The sequence below is a fragment of the Oryctolagus cuniculus genome, chromosome 21 (genome assembly GCF_964237555.1).
Source record: "Oryctolagus cuniculus chromosome 21, mOryCun1.1, whole genome shotgun sequence".
Classification (NCBI taxonomy): Eukaryota; Metazoa; Chordata; class Mammalia; order Lagomorpha; family Leporidae; genus Oryctolagus; species Oryctolagus cuniculus.
The window spans coordinates 409,547-428,496 of NC_091452.1; the positions used below are offsets into that span (position 1 = coordinate 409,547).

Below are 18,950 nucleotides of genomic sequence, written 5' to 3' on the forward strand. Positions count from 1 at the left end.
CGGTCGGAAGCCAGACCTGATCTTCCTGGAGCACTCTCAAATTGTCCACAATAGCCAGAGCTGGGCCATGCCAAACGCAGGAGTCAGGAACTCAAGTTAGATTTCCCCGGTGGGTGGCGGGATCCAACCACTTGAGCCATCACCTACTGCCTCCTGACGTGTGCATTAGCAGGAAGGTGGAATCAGAGGCAAAGTGGGGACTTAAACCCAGGCAACTTGAAGAGAATCAATGAATCCAGCCCAAATGCATGTCGTCTCCTTTCTCCTGACTAGTTTACTGTAAAATGTTAACTTTATTGTTTTCTATGGCTGAATAATATCCCATTGTGTGAGAGAACATCAACAAGCTCATAGAAAGTGCACTATGAAAAAAAATGTGCATAGATTTCATACATTTTTGGCAGCCAAATAAGCATCTTTTATTTATTTATTTATTTATTTATTTTGGACAGGTAGAGTGGACAGTGAGAGAGAGAGACAGGGAGAAAGGTCTTCCTTTTCCGTTGGTTCACCCTCCAATGGCCGCTGCGGCCAGCGTGCAGCGGCCAGGGCACCGCGCTGATCCAAAGCCAGGAGCCAGGCGCCTCTCCTGGTCTCCCATGCGGGTGCAGGGCCCAAGGACCTGGGCCATCCTCCTCTGCACTCCCGGGCCACAGCAGAGAGCTGGCCTGGAAGAGGGGCAACCGGGACAGAATCCGGAGCCCCGACCGGGACTAGAACCCGGTGTGCCGGCACTGCAGGTGGAGGATTAGCCTATTGAGCCGCGGCGCTGGCCTTAACTTCATTTTCCATGAGCTCTTTGAAGTGTCCTCACATGGATACACCACAAGTTGTGCACCTGTTCACTCACTGATGAACATTCAGGGAATTTCCAATTTCGGTTATGACAAACAGTGGGTCTACGGATACACAAGCACATTTGAGTGCAGCCTGCACTGCACAACGTTTCAGTCAGTGAGAGCCCAGATACACAACAGTGACCTCATAGACCGTACCACCGAGGCACGCTGTAATCATCTTAGTTTTTGTAGTACATAGCATGGCATTTACACAGCCAAAGCTGCATGATGGTGGATTTCTCAGGACATAAAACTTTCATTCAGCAACGCATGAGTGTACTTGCTTTCAATTGTTCAGTTAATATTTCTAGATGTGGGACACCGGTCCATAAGGTATTTCTGTATTTAACTTTTTGAGAAAATCCCAAACTATTTTTCATAGCAGCTAGCTATGTATGTGTGAAGATTTTAATGTATTAAGTCTCTAATATCTTCACATCCTTTCCAATAATTATTTTCCCTTTCACAGTCTCCAACTGGGTGTGAAGTGGTATCTTCCTGGGTTTTTGATTTTCACTCCCCTAAGTGGACAGCTTTTCACATGCTTGGTGAAAATCTGTGTACATTCTGACAAAAAATGACTGTGAAGTTTGTACTTTTGTTTCCATCCTATAAAAGTTGTTTATATATTCTGAGTACTTGACAGAAATGGGTCTTCAACTCTGTGTGCTACCTTTCCATTTTTAAAAAATTATAAAATGTACTATAATTAACTGTACTTGGATCTCTTGAATTTATTTCTTCTGTTTAGCTGAAATTTTGTGTTCTATTAACCAAGATAAAGATATTCAAATATATATCTTTCTCCAAATTTGGAAGGATTTGTGTTTTTTTAAAAAAATAAGCTTTTTAATTCTTTATCATCCTCTTCTCCAGCTGGAGTTCCAAGAGTTGAATATACATATTTGCTCTTTTGACACATTTACACCATAAATGCTTGCTTTATTCTGATTCATTATTTTCTCCTCTGGCAGTGTAATTTCTTTTTCCCCATTTTTAATATTATTTATTTATTATTTTTCTCCTCTGGCAGTGTAATTTCTTTTTCCCCATTTTTAATATTATTTATTTATTATTTTTAAAGCTATTGGTTAATATCTTAGATTCTCGGGGTTACAGAAAATGAATAATTCCTACAACACAATTCTCATATTAATGTGACATTAATAAAAAGAAAACAGACTCCACGTAATTCATTGATACAATTATAAGAATAAAATGATTCTTCCCTCCCTCCGCTCAGGGGCGGGAAACCTCGGTCCCGCTCTGAGGTACCGGTGACGGACAGGCATGGCTCCGCCCCTTGTCCCGCCCCAGTAGCTCCCCGACCAATCGGCGGCCCGCGCCTCCCGGGGCGCCCCGCGCGGGTCTGACCTCCCCGACACGAGGGGCTCGCAGAGGGCGCGGCCGCGGCGAACAGCGCGTGAGGCGAGCGGGAGGCACCGACGGGAGCCGGGAAACCCTGAAACCCCCAGCCCAGCGCCTCACATCCCCTCCGCCTGAGAGACCCCGGATCCTGCCACCCCCTAACCTGATGGACCCCCACGGCCCTCAGCCGGGGACCGCGGGCGCGCCCCAAATCCCCAGCGCCTCACATCCCCTCCGCCTGAGAGACCCCGAATCCTGCCACCCCCTAAGCTGATGGGCCCCCAAGGCCCTCAGCCGGGGACGGCGGGCGCGCCCCAAATCCCCAGTGCCGGTCCCAAACCCCTCAGCCTGGGGGGACCCCTCAGCCCTCACCACAGAGACCCGGTTTCCCCACCGCGAGAGCCGCTCAGCCTGGAAACAACCCTGCGGCTTCCCAGGCCTCAGGAACCCCTCATGAGGGACCCCAAAACTCCTCGGCCCGAGACCCCAAACCTCGGCCTGAGAGACCCCAACCTCCGCCGCCTGTGGGGAAGTCCCTCCCTCTGACCGGCGGGGCCTGGACGGTCCACAGGGTCGCACCCGCCCCCCGTCCAGCCCCGCGACCTCGGGCGCCCCGCGTCTTCCCTGCACCACGAAGCGCCAGGGGGCAGGAGGGACGCGGCCTGCGAAGCGCCCGCCAGCCCCGGGGCTGCCCGCTGGTCCGCCCGCCCCGGCGCCGCCGCCCCGAGACGGGCCTGGCTCAGCGCCTTCTCTCCCGCAGGAGCCCTGGACGCAGACGGGAGTTGTGCGGGGCCCCGACCATGAGCGCCGCGGCTCCCGCGGAGCCGAGCCCGGGGGCAGACGCAGGCCAGGCGCGGGGGAAGCCGGAGGTGAGAGCCCGGGCCGCGCAGGGGTCAGCCCGGCGCGGGGAGGGCCCGACAGACGCTCCGGGCGGAAGACAGGCTGGCTCCGCGCTCCGCCGCGACTCGGGCGTCGCCCAGGGGATCCGGCGTCTTTCAGGTCCAAGATGCCTTCCGGGATATTTCCATCTACTTCTCCAAGGAAGAGTGGGCAGAGATGGGCGAGTGGGAGAAGAGCCGCTACCGGAACGTGAAGAGGAACTACTGCGCGCTGGTAGCCATAGGTACCCGGTCTGCGTGAACCCCTCGGTGCCTGCCTCTGCCCACCGTTCCCCTCTGCGCGGGGACGAATCTGGACGCGGAGTTTTGCAGTCTGGCCGTACAGAGCTCGCATCTGGACCTGGACTCTCCCAGTCCATCAGGCTTCGGGGTGCTTGTCCTGCCACCCCCTTTGTTCCTCCTCCCAGCTCTGCCCTCAGGGTGAAGATGTTGCTTCTTTCCAGGTCTCAGAGCCCCGCGACCGGCTTTCATGTGTCACCGAAGGCTCGCAGTCAGAGCCCGGGCGGATGACACTGAGGACTCCGACGAAGAATGGACGCCTAGGCAGCAAGGTGAGCGCCAGGAGGGGTCAGAGGCGACCGGAAACCAGTCTAGGGATCAGGCCCAGCAATGTCTCCAAGTTAGCAAAGGACACCTGTTACCTTCAGCACAGGGTGCAGCAAAACACCACTGCAGTTAGAGGCAACGTCGTAGAACAGCAGCTGTGTTATGTAGAGACAAGTGGTACATGTATGAAATCTGGAAGTGCATGAAATAGCAAATTCAGGGCAGCTTCGTTACTAGAAGGACGGACTGGCAGGTGGCTTCACGGTAGTTGGTTAGTTTTTTGCTTATCATTTTGAATTTTGTTTTTTGATTTTGAAATGAAGATAAAAGTATCTAAAGCAGCCAGGATTGGCTGAATGATGATAGATGCATAGATTTTTCAGTGTCACTCTCTATTTTCTCTATGTTTAAAATTTAACACATTTCTTTTAAAACTTATTTTTATTAAACATTGTTAATCAAGAGGCAATTAAAGAAATCTTAAATTGCACATCCTCCCAAAGGCTTCCTAAGACTAATCTCATAAGTTTGATTACTGAATTAAATGTTTTAGAAGAAGTAACATAATATATAATCTATCCATGTATACTTAATCACACCACCTCATACTGTCACCTAAGAATGAACCTGTTTTCATTCTTGGAAAAGATTTGAGAGAGCTGTTTAATTTCCCTGATCTTTCCAACAAGTCACCACAGTAGGCATCCTGGAAATAAAAAGATGTGTAATTGATATAGAAGTGAGCAGTTCATTTCCTCTTCTACTGCTTGGGCAGGACAGTTTAGAAGATAAAGTCGATCTTCCTGAACTGGAGAAAGCCAACTTGGATTAGGTCTATGGTTTCCCATCTATGGATTTCAGATTCCTTAGGCTGTCAAGAGTAGAGTAAGAGGTGTGAAAGCCCACTGTTTGGTTGCACACAAAGATTTCAACGTGAAAAGAAAGATTTTAGTGGGTATACCTCCATGGTTTACCACACATCTGTGCATCTTTTTCTGGACTCAGAAAGTTTCCACCTTACTACTCAATTTGTTTTTTTTTTTTTTCATGTGATGAGAACTCACATAACACAACTGTACCCTAATGGTTTTAACAGTTTTAAGTGTTCAGTGTTGTTAATTATATGTACATTATTGTGCAACAGAGCTTTCAAACTGTTTCATCATACATGACTGAAAGTGTACTTGAATAACCACCCCCATTTCCTCCTTCCCCTATGGACTGAAATCAGCAATCGTGTTGGAGAATCAGAAAGTCAAAGTGAGGATTCAAGCACACAAACTTCTGTTTGGTTACAAATTTTACACATGTCTTACAGGGCTGGTGTGTGCATTGAGTAGGGTTTAAACAAAATAGATTTATGTCATGGTTACCGATCAGATTTAAAAATCAAGGAGAGATACAGCAAGTTACAGTCTGGGTTTTTTATTAAGGGAGCACACTACAGTCTCAGGTTCTGATGTTGCCTCCATGCAGGGAGAGGCAAACAATGCTTTTGTTAATCATTTTTCCTATAAAGGCCCTAAAACAGAAGGCTTACTCCTGCTTAAGTTACAGCAGATGTTTCCTGTGTCATAGTTCAAAAGCTGTGTTGCAGCTGAGGAGCTGAGTGCATGGTATCCTGCAGCAAAGACAGTGTCCTGATGACTTATGCCTCTTCAGTCCCCTTTCATGCTCAAGTCTGCATCCAAGACCCTTGAAAACACAACTCTACTCTGTTTCTATGAATTTCATGACTTTAGATACCTCATATAGGTGAAATCACCTATTTGTCTTTGTGTGTATTTGTTTTTTTGTGACAGGCTTACTTTACTTACTAAAATGTCAAAGATTTATCCATGTTGTAGCATGTGGCAAGATTTCTTTCAAGTCCTCAATCCATTTTGAATTAATTTTTGTACAGTCATCCCTCAGTATCAACCCAGGTTCAGTTAAGTTTGTTTTTAAGTATTTTATTCTTTTTGATGCTGTTGAAGAGGAGGTTCCTTTCTTAATTTCCTTTTGGGATTTTTCATTGTTAGTGTACAGAAGCACAACTGAGTTTTTTTAAAGATTTGTCTATTGTTATTTTTTATTTGAAAGGAAGAATTACAGAAAGGGAGGGAGGGAGAGGGCGAGATCGTCTGACCACTGATGCACTCCCCAGATGGCCACAGAAAGCATTGTTATGTCACATCTGCCCCGGCCCGCGGGGTAATCAACTAGGACATGAGGAGGGCAGACCTGAATGGAGAGACAAACCAGACACGAGAAGGGAGACCAAGACAGTACTCTGATCAAGGTCTCAACTTTATTGGAGAAGGAGGTGGCTCATATAGTATAAGGCAAGAATTGTACAGTCGAGGGTAAGCAGAAGTCATCTCACAACATAGATCAAAGGAATAATTTCACAGGAACCAGTATCAATTTGACAAAGGGAGTTACAGCGAGGTCTTACAGCTGCCAGACGTGCTTATCGAGGTACAAGAAAGAGCACTGAAGCCAGAAGGCCAAACGCTAATCATATCAGTGAGTTGTACAAATGGAATTTTCTAGTGAATCCTCCTTACAGGAACACAGCTGAAGGTTAGTTTAAACAAAGGCCTATACAGGGAAACCAGCACAGTGGCTCCCAACAACATCAGGATCATATTTGGAATCATCACTCTACTCTCTGGCTCAGAATTCTTTCTCTAATGAGGATTTCCAAAGTTTTGAAACATTTACCAACCAACACTGATTTGTTGTCACCTTCCAGTCAAACCTCCTTGGATGGCCTTCAGAACGGAACACAGCAAACACCAGAAGGTGAGTATCTCCCAGATCCCTTTCACTAGAAAAATTTTTCTTATGGGCCCATCACGGGCAAGAGAAGAAGGCACAGCGTATACTAGGAGCTGCCATTTCCTCTCCGGGTCTCTTTAACATAATGTCTGACAGCATCACGGAGAGGAAGTAAGAATGGCAAAATAATCACTACCACTTGTTTTGTTTTCATAGTATTTCAGGCCTTATTTTTAAGCATTTTACGTGAATAAACCCATTTAAACCTTCCAAGAACCCTGTGAGGCAGGTACTAAAATATACTAGTTTTATAGATGAGGAATCTGAGGCACAGAAATGTTGAGTTATGTGCTTGAGATTACAGTGAGTGGTTGTATAATCCAACCCAAAACTCCTCATCAAGAGCGCTTCCAAGCTCATTAGCACTTTCATAGCTTTGCAAAGTTTGTGCTTTTTTAATCACACATGTTTACATCATTCTTCTGATTATCTCAGTCTGTTTTTCTCTGCCGTAGTAAAGTGAGAGATGCATTAAGCAGTCTGAATAAAGGAAGCTTATAAAGATACAGGCAGTTTGTACTGTGAGTGGTCCAAATGAAGAATGAGAAGGGGTCCCCACCTCATAAGGGACCCGTTCTGATAAGAAGAAGCAGTTCCAAGCCCTGAGGAGTTTTGGGTTTCCTGATTGAGAATCAGGAAGTGAGATAATGACTTCAAGTTTCAGATAGGTTCATATATTCAGTAGAAATGTATCTTCTGCAACTAATTTCAAATCCTCATTCCTGAAGGAGGAAATGACAGCCTCTTCCTCTGAGCTCTATTTAGGCAACTTATTTTTTTTTTTGTTTGGAATTATTTATTTGGCCTGTTGCCTCTGCATTATGAATTGAGAGCCCAGTTCATTCCAATTCTTCTCTCTCTCTCTTTAAATATTTATTTATTTGAAAGTCAGAGTTGCACTCAGAGAGAAGGAGAGGCAGAGAGAAAGAGAGGTCTTCCATCCACTGGTTCACTCCCCAGTTGGCCGCAACGGCCAGAGCTGTGCCAATCCGAAGCCAGAAGCCAGGAGCTCCCTCCAGGTCTCCCACGTGGGTGCAGGAGCCCAAGGACTTGGGCCATCTTCTACTGCTTTCCTAGGCATAGCAGAGAGCTGGATTGGAAGTGGAGCAGCCAGGTCTCGAACTGGCGCCATATGGGATGCCGGCACTGCAGGTAGCAGCTTTACCCGCTACACCACAGCGCCAGCCCCCAATTCTTCTCAGAGCCATAAAGAACCTCTCACTGTTTTCTGGGAGACTGATTCAAAATTTTACTAATTAAACAAGTAGTAATAGGTCCAAGGAATGCTGAAGATAAAATCTTTGAGTCAGATTTCAACTTTAAAGATTATTGAAGAGGTAAATTGATAACAGGACTGTAGGAAAAATTATTAATCTCACATTCGTGCCATATTCAATAGCTCATAATGAACATTACCATATCACATGTATATCAGTTTACAGATCAAGAAAAGAAGCTGAAGAGAATTAACTAATGGTATACCCTGATTCAACAGAATTGACACAGACACCCATGAATTGCACAGTCAAATATTATTCTCAGGATATTGCAATTTGCAGATTGAGCACGATGCTCCATTTCCACCAGTCTCACTGCTTCCACGTCCTCCCAGCCTCACTGATGCACACTCATGTTCCAGGTCTATTTTATGCCCTCTCTGCTCTTCTACGTTTCCCCTTCCACCAGATGTCGACTGGTTTATGGGAGATAGCTTCCTTTTCTCTATAAGCCCTTCTGCCTTCTTTCACAGACTTTGTCTGTTCTCTAGCTCATCTTCCCAAGTATTCACTCTCCCTCACTTGCATCTGTACAGAAGAAACTGAAAACCAGTTGGAGAGAAAGAGCCTTAAGGCATAGGTTCTAGCCCTGGATTCAGTGAGAGATTCTTCATGGCTCTAAGAATTGGGGGCTGGCGCTGTGGTGTAGCAGGTAAAACTGCCACCTGCAGTGCCGGCATCCCATATGGGCGTCAGTTCGAGACCTGGCTGCTCCACTTCCAATCCAGCTTTCTGATATGGTCTAGGAAAGCAGTAGAAGATGGCCCAAGTCCTTGGGCTCCTGCACCCACGTGGGAGACCTGGAGGGAGCTCCTGGCTTCTGGCTTCGGATTGGCACAGCTCTGGCCGTTGCGGCCAACTGGGGAGTGAACCAGTGGATGGAAGACCTCTCTTTCTCTCTCTCTGCCTCTCCTTCTCTCTGAGTGCAACTCTGACTTTCAAATAAATAGATATTTAAAAACACCCACTTAGATGTTGCTTTTCCCTCAAGTATTCACACATTAGATATTTCCAGAGACGATGAAGCACTAAATAAAGTCATGTGTGTGAAAACACACTGCAAGCCCTAAGGAACTAAAGAAATGAAAATTATCTTTTTAATGTGACTCTTACATTAAAGGGGATGCCCAGGTTGCCTGTAAATAATGAATCTAGTTTGAAGGAATTGTCAGGAATAGCAAATTTGCTGAACACAACTGGCTCAGAGGAGGACCAGAAACCATCGTTCCCTCCTAAAGAAACGAGGACGTCTGGACAGCACTCCACACGAAAATTGGGTAAAGCGAAAGTACTTTGGCGACTTCAGTTCCTCCAGGCCCTCTGGATGAAGGCTGATGAGGATGACTGAGATATGTGGGGCATACTTTGAATGGGTCTGGACTTATGCTGGATTAAGCTAGGAGACCAAAAATTGATTGTAATATTGAATAGCAGGTGAACACATTAATTCTGAATTCACGTACTTGGGTTATAGTCCACACAAAGTATTGGAGCCTTTGAGAAATCATAAATTCTCTGAGCTCCTGAGTGCTAACATGCAAAATGAGGATAAGGATACATAGCTCATATACAACAATTTCCCAGACAGGAAATCAGTTGGCCTAGTAGTGAAGACGCCCATGTCTGGCTCTGCTGCTGACGCCAGCTTCATGCTGATATAACCCCGGGACACAGTGATGACTCAAGTGAGTGGGTTCTTGCCATCCATGTGAGAGAGCTGGCTTGAGTTCCCTGCTCCCAGCTTTGGCTGCTACTGCAGCTGTTTAGGGAGTGAAGCAGTGGATGGCAGCTTGCCCTTTCACTTCCTCTCTCTGTCTCTCTTTGCCTCTTAAATTAACAATTTTTTAAAAGTTCATGGAAAAGGAATTAAAACCTAAGTTTATTTCAGTGAAAAACCATTTTTTAAATCCATGCGGTTTTTCTGTGAACTCTTTGAAGACACTTCATATTATTTGAAAGCATTAAAAAATAAAATAATTGATACATGCAAGGTGGCCAATAAATTGATCTTTGATGGTACAAGCCACATTTTCTTAGTGAGATATGTCTAGGCCTCTGCTCAATACTTAATATGTACTATATCCTCAAAAATGTTTTATGAATGAACAAAGTGTTTTTATAAGTATAAATGCTGAGAGATTAAATCTGCTGGTGGGAATTTAAGTTAGAAACTTAAATTCAGTTAGACATTGTCATTTGGTAAGTGTGGAGCCTTGGTCTCTCTGAGCCAATATTTAAGGGCAGGAGATGAGGTAGCGGGAAGATATGTAAAAGCATAGGTGATAATTTGATGATAGGAGGTTTCACATTTTCAGATAAAGCAGGAATGAACATTCTGTACTCCTAACTTCACTCACCTACTCTCTCCAACTCAGGACTTAGAAGGAAGAATATTGAAGTGAAGATGTACAGCTTTCGAAAAAGAAAGAGTCAGGCATACAAAGAGTGCAGTGAGCCTCAGGATGACGATTACCTCTGTAAGTGATCCTCTGGCCCACTCACACTCAAGGCTCCTATGTCCTGACTCAAAATTCATCTCATCATTTGGCCCCACTTCGTCCCTTTCCTCTTATAACTTGGAGTGCAAGATTGAGGCTGGGGGCCAGCGCCGTGACTCAGTTGGTTAATCCTTCGCCTGCGGCGCTGGCATCCCATATGGGCGCTGAGTTCTAGTCCTGGTTGTTCCTCTTCCAGTCCAGCTCTCTGCTGTGGCCTGGGAAGGCAGTGAAAGATGGCCCAAGTGCTTGGGCCCCTTGCACCCATGTGGGAGACCAGGAGGAGGCGCCTGGCTCCTGGCGTACTGCCCGCCGTAGTGGCCATTACAGGGGAGAACCAACGGAAGGAAGACCTTTCTGTCTCTCTCACTGTCTGTCACTCTGCCTATCAAATATATAAATAAATAAATAAAAGATTGAGGCTAAATGATGTGAGTGCTGGGCTGTTCCTGAAGCTCTCTATACCCAGCAACAAGTAGTATACTTTTACTAATCCTTGCTGCTCTCCTCTCCAGATTGTGAGAAGTGTCAGAACTTCTTCCTAGACAGCTGTGCTGTTCACGGACCACCCATATTTGTAAAGGACAGTGCAGTGGACAAGGGGCATCCCAATCGCTCAGTCCTCAGCCTGCCCCCTGGGCTAAGAATTGGACCATCAGGCATCCCTGAGGCTGGGCTTGGAGTATGGAACGAGGCATCAGATCTGCCACTGGGTCTGCACTTTGGTCCCTACGAGGGCCAGATCACAGAAGAGGAGGAGGCAGCCAACAGCGGGTACTCCTGGCTGGTGAGAAGTGCTTCCCTCGCCTGTCTTCTGGCTCCCCACATCCCTTCTGTGCCTTTGGTGGGATGTCTCCTCCCACGTATTAGGACATAGATGGGGACAACATGATTAGCTCACTCAGCAGTCTTTGCACAGATGTGGAACTCCTGTGTAAAGATGGCAGGTTACGACAGAGCAGGGCAATAAGAGACAAAGCAGGTGTCCTCCCTGTGGTCCTCTGCTCTGACTATAAATCAACTCAGATGTCTACTGATGAGCAGGAGCACAACATGTGGTCACAACTCGTGTCTGAATCCGTGTAAGCCCAAAGAGCACTGATGACAGCTGAGTAAAGTAATTCTGAATTCTTCCCACTCCAGGGAGAGTTTAACTTATTTTTCTGAAATTCAGATCACCAAGGGGAGAAACTGCTATGAGTATGTGGATGGAAAGGATAGATCTTGGGCCAACTGGATGAGGTAAGGCCCAGAGCAAGTCACGTTCTGGGAGGACGCTTCTCTCTCACAAGCTGAGATTCCTTTCCTTCTCCTTACGCCTCCCTCAGTGACCCCATGCTCCTCGGTTTTCTCCAGACACTGCTCTTCAATATCATGGCCATTTTTAAAAAGATATAAAATATAAATACTATATCTTTTATCAAAACATAAATCTATATGCTAGACACAAGGGGGCACAAGGATAAGCTTTGAGGAGCCTAGATCTACTGGCTACTCACCCTTTGTCTAATCAACATTTATTAAGCACTTCCTGTGTGGAAAATGGATTTCAATACCTGGACAGCCCATGAAACCTGTGTCCTTAACTATAATTTTCCCATTATTTGGAGAAGTGCACAGTGCCTGAACAACTTAAAGCACAGGAAGTCGGCCGGCGCCACGGCTCACTAGGCTAATCCTCCGCCTGCGGCGCCGGCACTCCAGGTTCTAGTCTCAGTTGGGGTGCCGGTTCTGTCCCGGTTGCTCCTCTTCCAGTCCAACTCTCTGCTGTGGCCCGGGAAGGCAGTGGAGGATGGCCCAAGTGCTTGGGCCCTGCACCCGCATGGGATACCAGGAGGAAGCGCCTGGCTCCTGGCTTCAGATAGGCGCAGCGTGCCGGCTGTGGCGGCCATTTGGGGGTGAACCAATGAAAGGAAGACCTTTCTCTCTGTCTCTCTCTCACACTGTCCACTCTGCCTGTCAAAAAAAAAAAGGGAAGTTTTCCCAGCCACAGTGAAATCGAAACTGGATTCTGGAGACTGGTGTTATAGTGCAGCAGGTTGAGCCACTGCCTGTGATGCCAGCATCCCACATGAATGCTGGTTTGAATCCCAGCTACTCCACTTCCCATCCAGCTCCCTGCTAATGTACCCAGGAAAGCAGCGGAGGATGGCCCAAGATTTTGGACCCCTGCACCTACCCTGGCTGTTGCAGCCATTTGAGGAGTAAGCCAGCGGATTCATTATCATTCCCTTTCTTTTCCACCGCCGCCCATCACTCTGCCTTTCAAATAAATATGAATAAATATTTTTTAAAGGGTGGGGTTCTGAATCCAGCGGAGAAGTGAGCTGTGGCAGGGCCATGGGTCTCTGCCGAGTGCCCCAACCCTGCTCTGCTCTGTAAGGGGCTCCCCCTTCATCAGGGGATAGGGAAATTGAATAACGAGGACATTGGCCGTTTCTGTGGGAACCTGGGAAGGTAGAGGAATGGCATCTGGGTACTGTGAGGAGATTAAAGGAAGGCAGACTTCAGCCAGTGCCTCTCTGGAGGCAAAGAGCAGGCTCACACGGCAAGTTCTGTGGCACCAAACAGAAATTAGTTTGGAGTTTGGAGAAGCTAGGCATCACTGTACTTTGTGGCCAGTCAAGGTGGAAGTCTGGACTGGGTTTTTAAATGGTTAATTAGGAAAGAGAGAAAAGCATGCTTGGCAGGATGAGCACTACAAATAGGACTTGGAACTGGGAACTCACTGACCTTGTGAGAGAAACCTGGGCAGAAACAGAAGGTTCTCCCTAGGTACAAATAGGACTTGGAACAGGGAACTCACTGACCTTGTGAGAGAAACCTGGGTAAAAACAGAAGGCTCTCCCTGGATACAAACAAGACTTGGAACAGGGAACTCACTAACCTTGTGGAAGAGACCTGGGCAGAAACAGAAGGTTCTCCCTGGGGCAGGGGTGGGGGGAACCAAGGGGGAGGGTGGAGGCCTGGCCATCATGTGATGAGTTAGACTCAAATCTGACATGGAATGGGAACTCAGCATCTGTCTCCACCTCAGGTATGTGAACTGTGCCCGGAATGACGAGGAGCAGAACCTGGTGGCCTTTCAGTACCACAAGCAGATATTCTACCGCACCTGCCAGGTCATCAAGCCTGGCTGTGAGCTGCTGGTCTGGTATGGGGACGAATATGGCCAGGAGCTGGGGATCAAGTGGGGCAGCAAGTGGAAGGAAGAGCTCACAGCAGGGAGAGGTAGGTAGCACTATTGTTCTTTAAAATGAAAGAAAAGAAGCATTCTTCATGGGAATTTTTGTGGTTCAACTCTAAATAGATCAAATGTAATATAAAGTCAGTCAAATTTCACATCAGGTGTTTTTTAAATTAAGAATTCTTTTTTGAATATTTATTTATTCATTTGAAAGGTAAAGTTACAGAGAGAAGGAGATGGAGAGACAGAGATCTTCCATTCACTGGTTCACTCCCCAAATGGCTGCACCAGCTGGGGCTGGACCAGGCTGAAGCCAGAAGCCTGGAATCCATCGGAGTCGCACAGGGGTGCAGAGCCCCGAGCACATGGGCCATCTTCCGTTGCTGTCCCAGGTCCATTGCCAGGGAGCTGGACGAAGTGGAGCAGCCAGGATTCAAACCAGCAAGCATATCAGTATCGCAGGCAGCAACTTAACCCATTGTGCCACAACACTAGCTCTTACAGATTTAAAGATTCATTTTATGGGGCTGGCACTGTGGTGTAGTGGGTAAAGCCACAGCCTGCAGTGTCAGCATCCATTTATGGGGGCCGGATCAAGACCTAGCTGTTTCACTTCAGATCCAGCTCCCTGCTATGGCCTGGGAAAGCAGTAGAAGATGGCCCAAGTGCTTGGGCCCCGGCAACCACATGGAGACCTGGAAGAAGCTCCTGGCTCCTGGCTTCAGATGAGCGCAGCTCTGGCCATTGTGGCCATTTGGGGAATGAACCAGTGGATGGAAGATCTCTCTTTGCTTCTGCCTCTGTCTCTTTGTAACTCTGCCTTTCAAATAAATAAATATAAAAATTTCATTTTATATGTCTTTGACTCTTGGAAGCAACTGTTATATTTCAATTTTTTTCTGTTTTTATATTTTAAGTACTTTATGCATAAAATGTCCCACAGCACACTGCGTTGAAAGTGTCCAAGGCAAAAAGGACTTCTTTGGCACCTGCCAGCTCTCTCATCAAGGAAGGTTCTTCTGCTCTTTTAGCTGTTTCTTTTTTTTTTTTTTTTAGATTGATTTATTTATTTGAAAGTCAGAGTTACACAGAAAGAGAAGGAGAGGCAGAGAGAGAGAAAGAGAGAGAGAGGTCTTCTATCTGCTGGTTCACTCCCCAGATGGCCACAATGTTTGGAGCTGCACCGATCTGAAGCCAGGAGCCAGGAGCTTCCCCTAGATGTTCTTGAATTTTTAAAAAAAGATTTGTTTCTTTATTTGATAGGCAGAGTTACAGAGAGAGATGGAGAGACAGAGAGCTTCTAACTGTTGGTTCACTTCCCAAAAGGCCACAATAACTGGGGCTGGGTCAGGTCAAAACCAGGAGCTTCTTGGTCTCCCACATGGGTGGCAGGGGCCCAGACACTCGGACCATCTTCCACTGCTTTCCCAGTGGAAAGATGGGAGGATCAGGGAACTGGATCCAGCAGGGAGCTGGATCAGAAGTGAAGCAGCAGGGACTCCAACAGGCACCCATATGGGATGCCAGCACTGCAGGCCATGGCTTAACCACTGTACCACAGCACCAGCCCCTAGATTTTTTTTTTTTTGAGTGAGATGAAGACAGCTGTGGAGGTTTGAGTTCTGTGTTCTGAGATGATGCTGTGGTCAGCTTTCAGAAAACAGAGTGTTGAGGGTGACCCCTTCAGAGCGTGTACCTGAGTGAAGCTGGGATCAGAGAGGTGAGAAGTCTGATACAAGATGTATTTTTCTATCAGGACTTCGTACTGCAAGGGAAATGGGCAAATGCTGAATAAAATAAGTTAGGAATGAATGGCGTGAGGCCTGAGGACATGTTTTCACTTTGTGATTTGCAGAGCACTAACAAACAATTCATGGCCTAGTTGAGGCAGCAATACCCAGAGTCCTTCAGTCCCTGGAACCTGGATGCTCTCTTGCCCAGCCTGAGTTCTGCCTCCCAGTGAGATCAGACACGTGAGCCCTCTTTTTGAATGGAGAGACTAAAACACAGATCTACTCGCAGGTGCTCTCTTAAACACTATGTGACTTCCACATTTGTGTGTCTCCAGGGTGAGTGACTCCCAACTTAATAGATCCCTTTCTCTTCAACGGGAATGTCATGAGAGAAAATCCACCCTAAGTGACCAGTGTAGTTGTTTCTCAACAGAATAAAATAGCCACAGACATGTCAGGAAAAGTGACCTCCCCATGTGAGCGGAGGAAGGTACAGCAGATGATCAGGGAGGGTCCAATGAAGAAAGCATCTGGGATGTGGGTAGAGGTCTCTGGAGCCCCAGCTATGACACAGTGAAGTTGCAGGATGCTAATTGAAAACCCTTAGTCTTGGGGCTGGCACTGTGGCATAGTGGGTAAAGCTGCTGCCTGCAGTGCCGGCATCCCATATGGGTGCCAATTCGAGACCCGGCTGCTCCACTTCCGACCCAGCTCTCTGCTATGACCTAGGAAAGCAGTAGAAGATGGCCCAAGTCCTTGGGCCCCTGCACCCATGTGGGAGACCCAGAGGAAGCTCCTGGCTCCTGGCTTCGGATCAGCACAGCTCCGGCCATTGTGGCCAATTGGAGAGTGAACCAGCAGATGGAAGACTTTTCTCTCTCTCTCTCTCTGCCTCTCCTCTCTCTGTGTAACTCTGACTTTCAAATAAATACATAAATCTTTAAAAAAAAAAAAAAAGCCCTTAGTCTGGCCGATACATAGAAAGGGCCTCTGATGTGGGCTTTCTGGATATCTGAAGATGTAGAGAAAAATAGAATGAAAAAAAATACACCATACAGGAATGCTTGGGTTGCTAACATGTACAGAACAAATAGTGGGGCTGGCCTCACTCACGGCAATGCAGATGGCCAGCCTGCTTGTCTGTTTCTGCCCTAACCAAAAACCTCTTTCGGCAGAGCCAAAGCCAGAAATCCATCCCTGTCCCTCGTGCTCTCTGGCCTTCTCCAGTCACAAGTTCCTCAGTCAACACATGGAGCGCAGTCACTCCTCTCAGATCTTCCCAGGAGCACCTGCAAGAAATCACCTGCAACCAGCGAATCCCTGTCCAGGGAAAGAGCATCAGAAGCTGTCTGATCCACAGAGCTGGAATGACAAAAACGAAGGTCAAGACGTCAAAGAAAAGTCCAGATTCTCGTCCAAAAGGACAAGGCAGAAGGCGATCTCAAGGTCTTTTTCCAGCCTTCCCAAAGGACAAGTGGAGACCTCAAGGGAGGGTGAGAGAATGATAGAGGAAGAGCCTAGAATAGGCCAAGAACTGAATCCAGAGGACACAGGCAAATCATCTGTGGGGGCAGGGCTGTCACGAATTGCAGGAGTCAAGTATAGAGATTGTAGGCAAGGCCTCAGTGACAAGTCACACCTCATTAATGGCCAGAGAGCACACACAGGGGAGAAGCCCTATGCTTGCAGGGAGTGTGGGCAAAGCTTCACAGTGAAGTCAAACCTCATCAGTCACCAGAGGACACACACAGGGGAGAAGCCCTATGCTTGCAGGGAGTGTGGGCGAGGCTTCACGCAGAAGTCACACCTCATCAGGCACCAGAGGACACACACAGGGGAGAAGCCCTATGCTTGCAGGGAGTGTGGGCGAGGCTTCACGCGGAAGTCAAACCTCATCAGTCACCAGAGGACACACACAGGGGAGAAGCCCTATGCTTGCAGGGAGTGTGGGCGAGGCTTCACAGTGAAGTCAGCCCTCATTACTCACCAGAGGACACACACAGGGGAGAAGCCCTATGCTTGCAGGGAGTGTGGGCGAGGCTTCACGCAGAAGTCACACCTCATCAGTCACCAGAGGACACACACAGGGGAGAAGCCCTATGCTTGCAGGGAGTGTGGGCGAGGCTTCACGCAGAAGTCACACCTCATCAGTCACCAGAGGACACACACAGGGGAGAAGCCCTATGCTTGCAGGGAGTGTGGGCAAAGCTTCACAGTGAAGTCACACCTCATCAGTCACCAGAGGACACACACAGGGGAGAAGCCCTATGCTTGCAGGGAGTGTGGGCGAGGCTTCACGCAGAAGTCACACCTCATCAGGCACCAGAGGACACACACAGGGGAGAAGCCCTATGCTTGCAGGGAGTGTGGGCGAGGCTTCACGCGGAAGTCAAACCTCATCAGTCACCAGAGGACACACACAGGGGAGAAGCCCTATGCTTGCAGGGAGTGTGGGCGAGGCTTCACGCGGAAGTCAAACCTCATCAGTCACCAGAGGACACACACAGGGGAGAAGCCCTATGCTTGCAGGGAGTGTGGGCGAGGCTTCACAGTGAAGTCAGCCCTCATTACTCACCAGAGGACACACACAGGGGAGAAGCCCTATGCTTGCAGGGAGTGTGGGCGAGGCTTCACAGTGAAGTCAGCCCTCATTACTCACCAGAGGACACACACAGGGGAGAAGCCCTATGCTTGCAGGGAGTGTGGGCGAGGCTTCACGCAGAAGTCAAACCTCATCAGTCACCAGAGGACACACACAGGGGAGAAGCCCTATGCTTGCAGGGAGTGTGGGCAAAGCTTCACGTGGAAGTCAAACCTCATCAGTCACCAGAGGACACACACAGGGGAGAAGCCCTATGCTTGCAGGGTGGATGAGTAAATCAGGGGGAAAAAATCACATTTCAGCAACTACGGGGGACAAGTGTGGCCACCACACACCTCCACACTGCAGCTCAGAGAGGTCTTCCAAAGTCTGCTGACTCCTTACCTTCCTCAATAGTGCAGAGATCAGAAATAACTGATTCAACATCCCTCCACTTTTATGAGATGAGTTAGAAAAACAGGAGAGTTGCCTGAGTGTTCATGGGCTGTTGACTTGTGTTTGTTTCCCACACCGATCCCGTTTTGCTTTATTTGTTTCTTTATTTCTTGGTCTCTTCTAATAAATTTTGTCTCCATGCAAATCTGAAGCCCAAGCACATGCCTTATTCTGCTCTTACTAAGGACAAGAGTTCCAGCTCAGGTCTCTACAGGAATTTAGCCCTGAAAAGCTGTGAGCCTGCAGTCACTCTGGCTAAATTACTGGAGGATCAGCTCAGGGCTCTGGGAAAGAAACCCAGGAACTGATACACAGTCAGGGCCAGGAAGGGGTTGTCTGTCTCCTGGAGTGTGGCTGCTTCCGCCTGGCCTCCACTCTGAGATCCTCCTACCTCGGCTTCTCCTGGCTCCTTTCCTGCTGTCTCCAGCCTCTGCACCCTCAGAGGCAAAAGCCAGAGACATGTTTGTGTGTGTGTGTGTGTGTGTGTGTGTGTGTGTTGGGGGGAGTGCAGGTGTGGTGCATCTGCATATTTGTACCTTGCATGTCTGTGTGGGTGTATGTGTCCCTGCATGTGTGCACAAGTATTTGTGTGCCCTCTTGGAGGCACCAATTACCCCCTTCCTCTGGGTCCTGTGGAGGAGGGGCCAAGGGTCCTGGGACAGAAAAGACCCCAATAGGGTCTTTTAGCCCCTTTTAGCCTCGAGCTGTGCTGATGGGGGCTGGGGAGTGTCAGTGAGGAGAGGCCC

The 18,950-nt window shown here is 47.9% G+C and overlaps 1 protein-coding gene across 4 annotated transcripts; it reads left to right on the forward strand.

Moving 5' to 3' along the window:
- Positions 1 to 2,203: 2,203 nt before the first annotated feature.
- Positions 2,204 to 18,374, forward strand: LOC100358830 (histone-lysine N-methyltransferase PRDM9). Of its 4 annotated transcripts, XM_051836893.2 has the most exons (11): positions 2,204 to 2,262; positions 2,968 to 3,076; positions 3,207 to 3,330; positions 3,550 to 3,657; positions 6,390 to 6,439; positions 8,873 to 9,029; positions 10,128 to 10,229; positions 10,763 to 11,034; positions 11,422 to 11,489; positions 13,285 to 13,478; positions 16,343 to 18,373. In XM_051836893.2, exons 2-11 carry the CDS (start codon positions 3,008 to 3,010, stop codon positions 18,043 to 18,045), a joined length of 2,847 nt encoding a protein of 948 aa, XP_051692853.2. In that variant the 5' UTR covers positions 2,204 to 2,262; positions 2,968 to 3,007; the 3' UTR covers positions 18,046 to 18,373. The 4 variants fall into 4 exon arrangements, with proteins under 4 accessions (XP_051692853.2, XP_017193924.2, XP_069921792.1 ...); XM_017338435.3 differs by lacking the exon at positions 2,204 to 2,262 and having other exon boundaries at positions 2,488 to 3,076; positions 16,343 to 18,374; XM_070065691.1 differs by lacking the exons at positions 2,204 to 2,262; positions 2,968 to 3,076; positions 3,207 to 3,330; positions 8,873 to 9,029 and having other exon boundaries at positions 3,571 to 3,657.
- Positions 18,375 to 18,950: the final 576 nt, after the last annotated feature.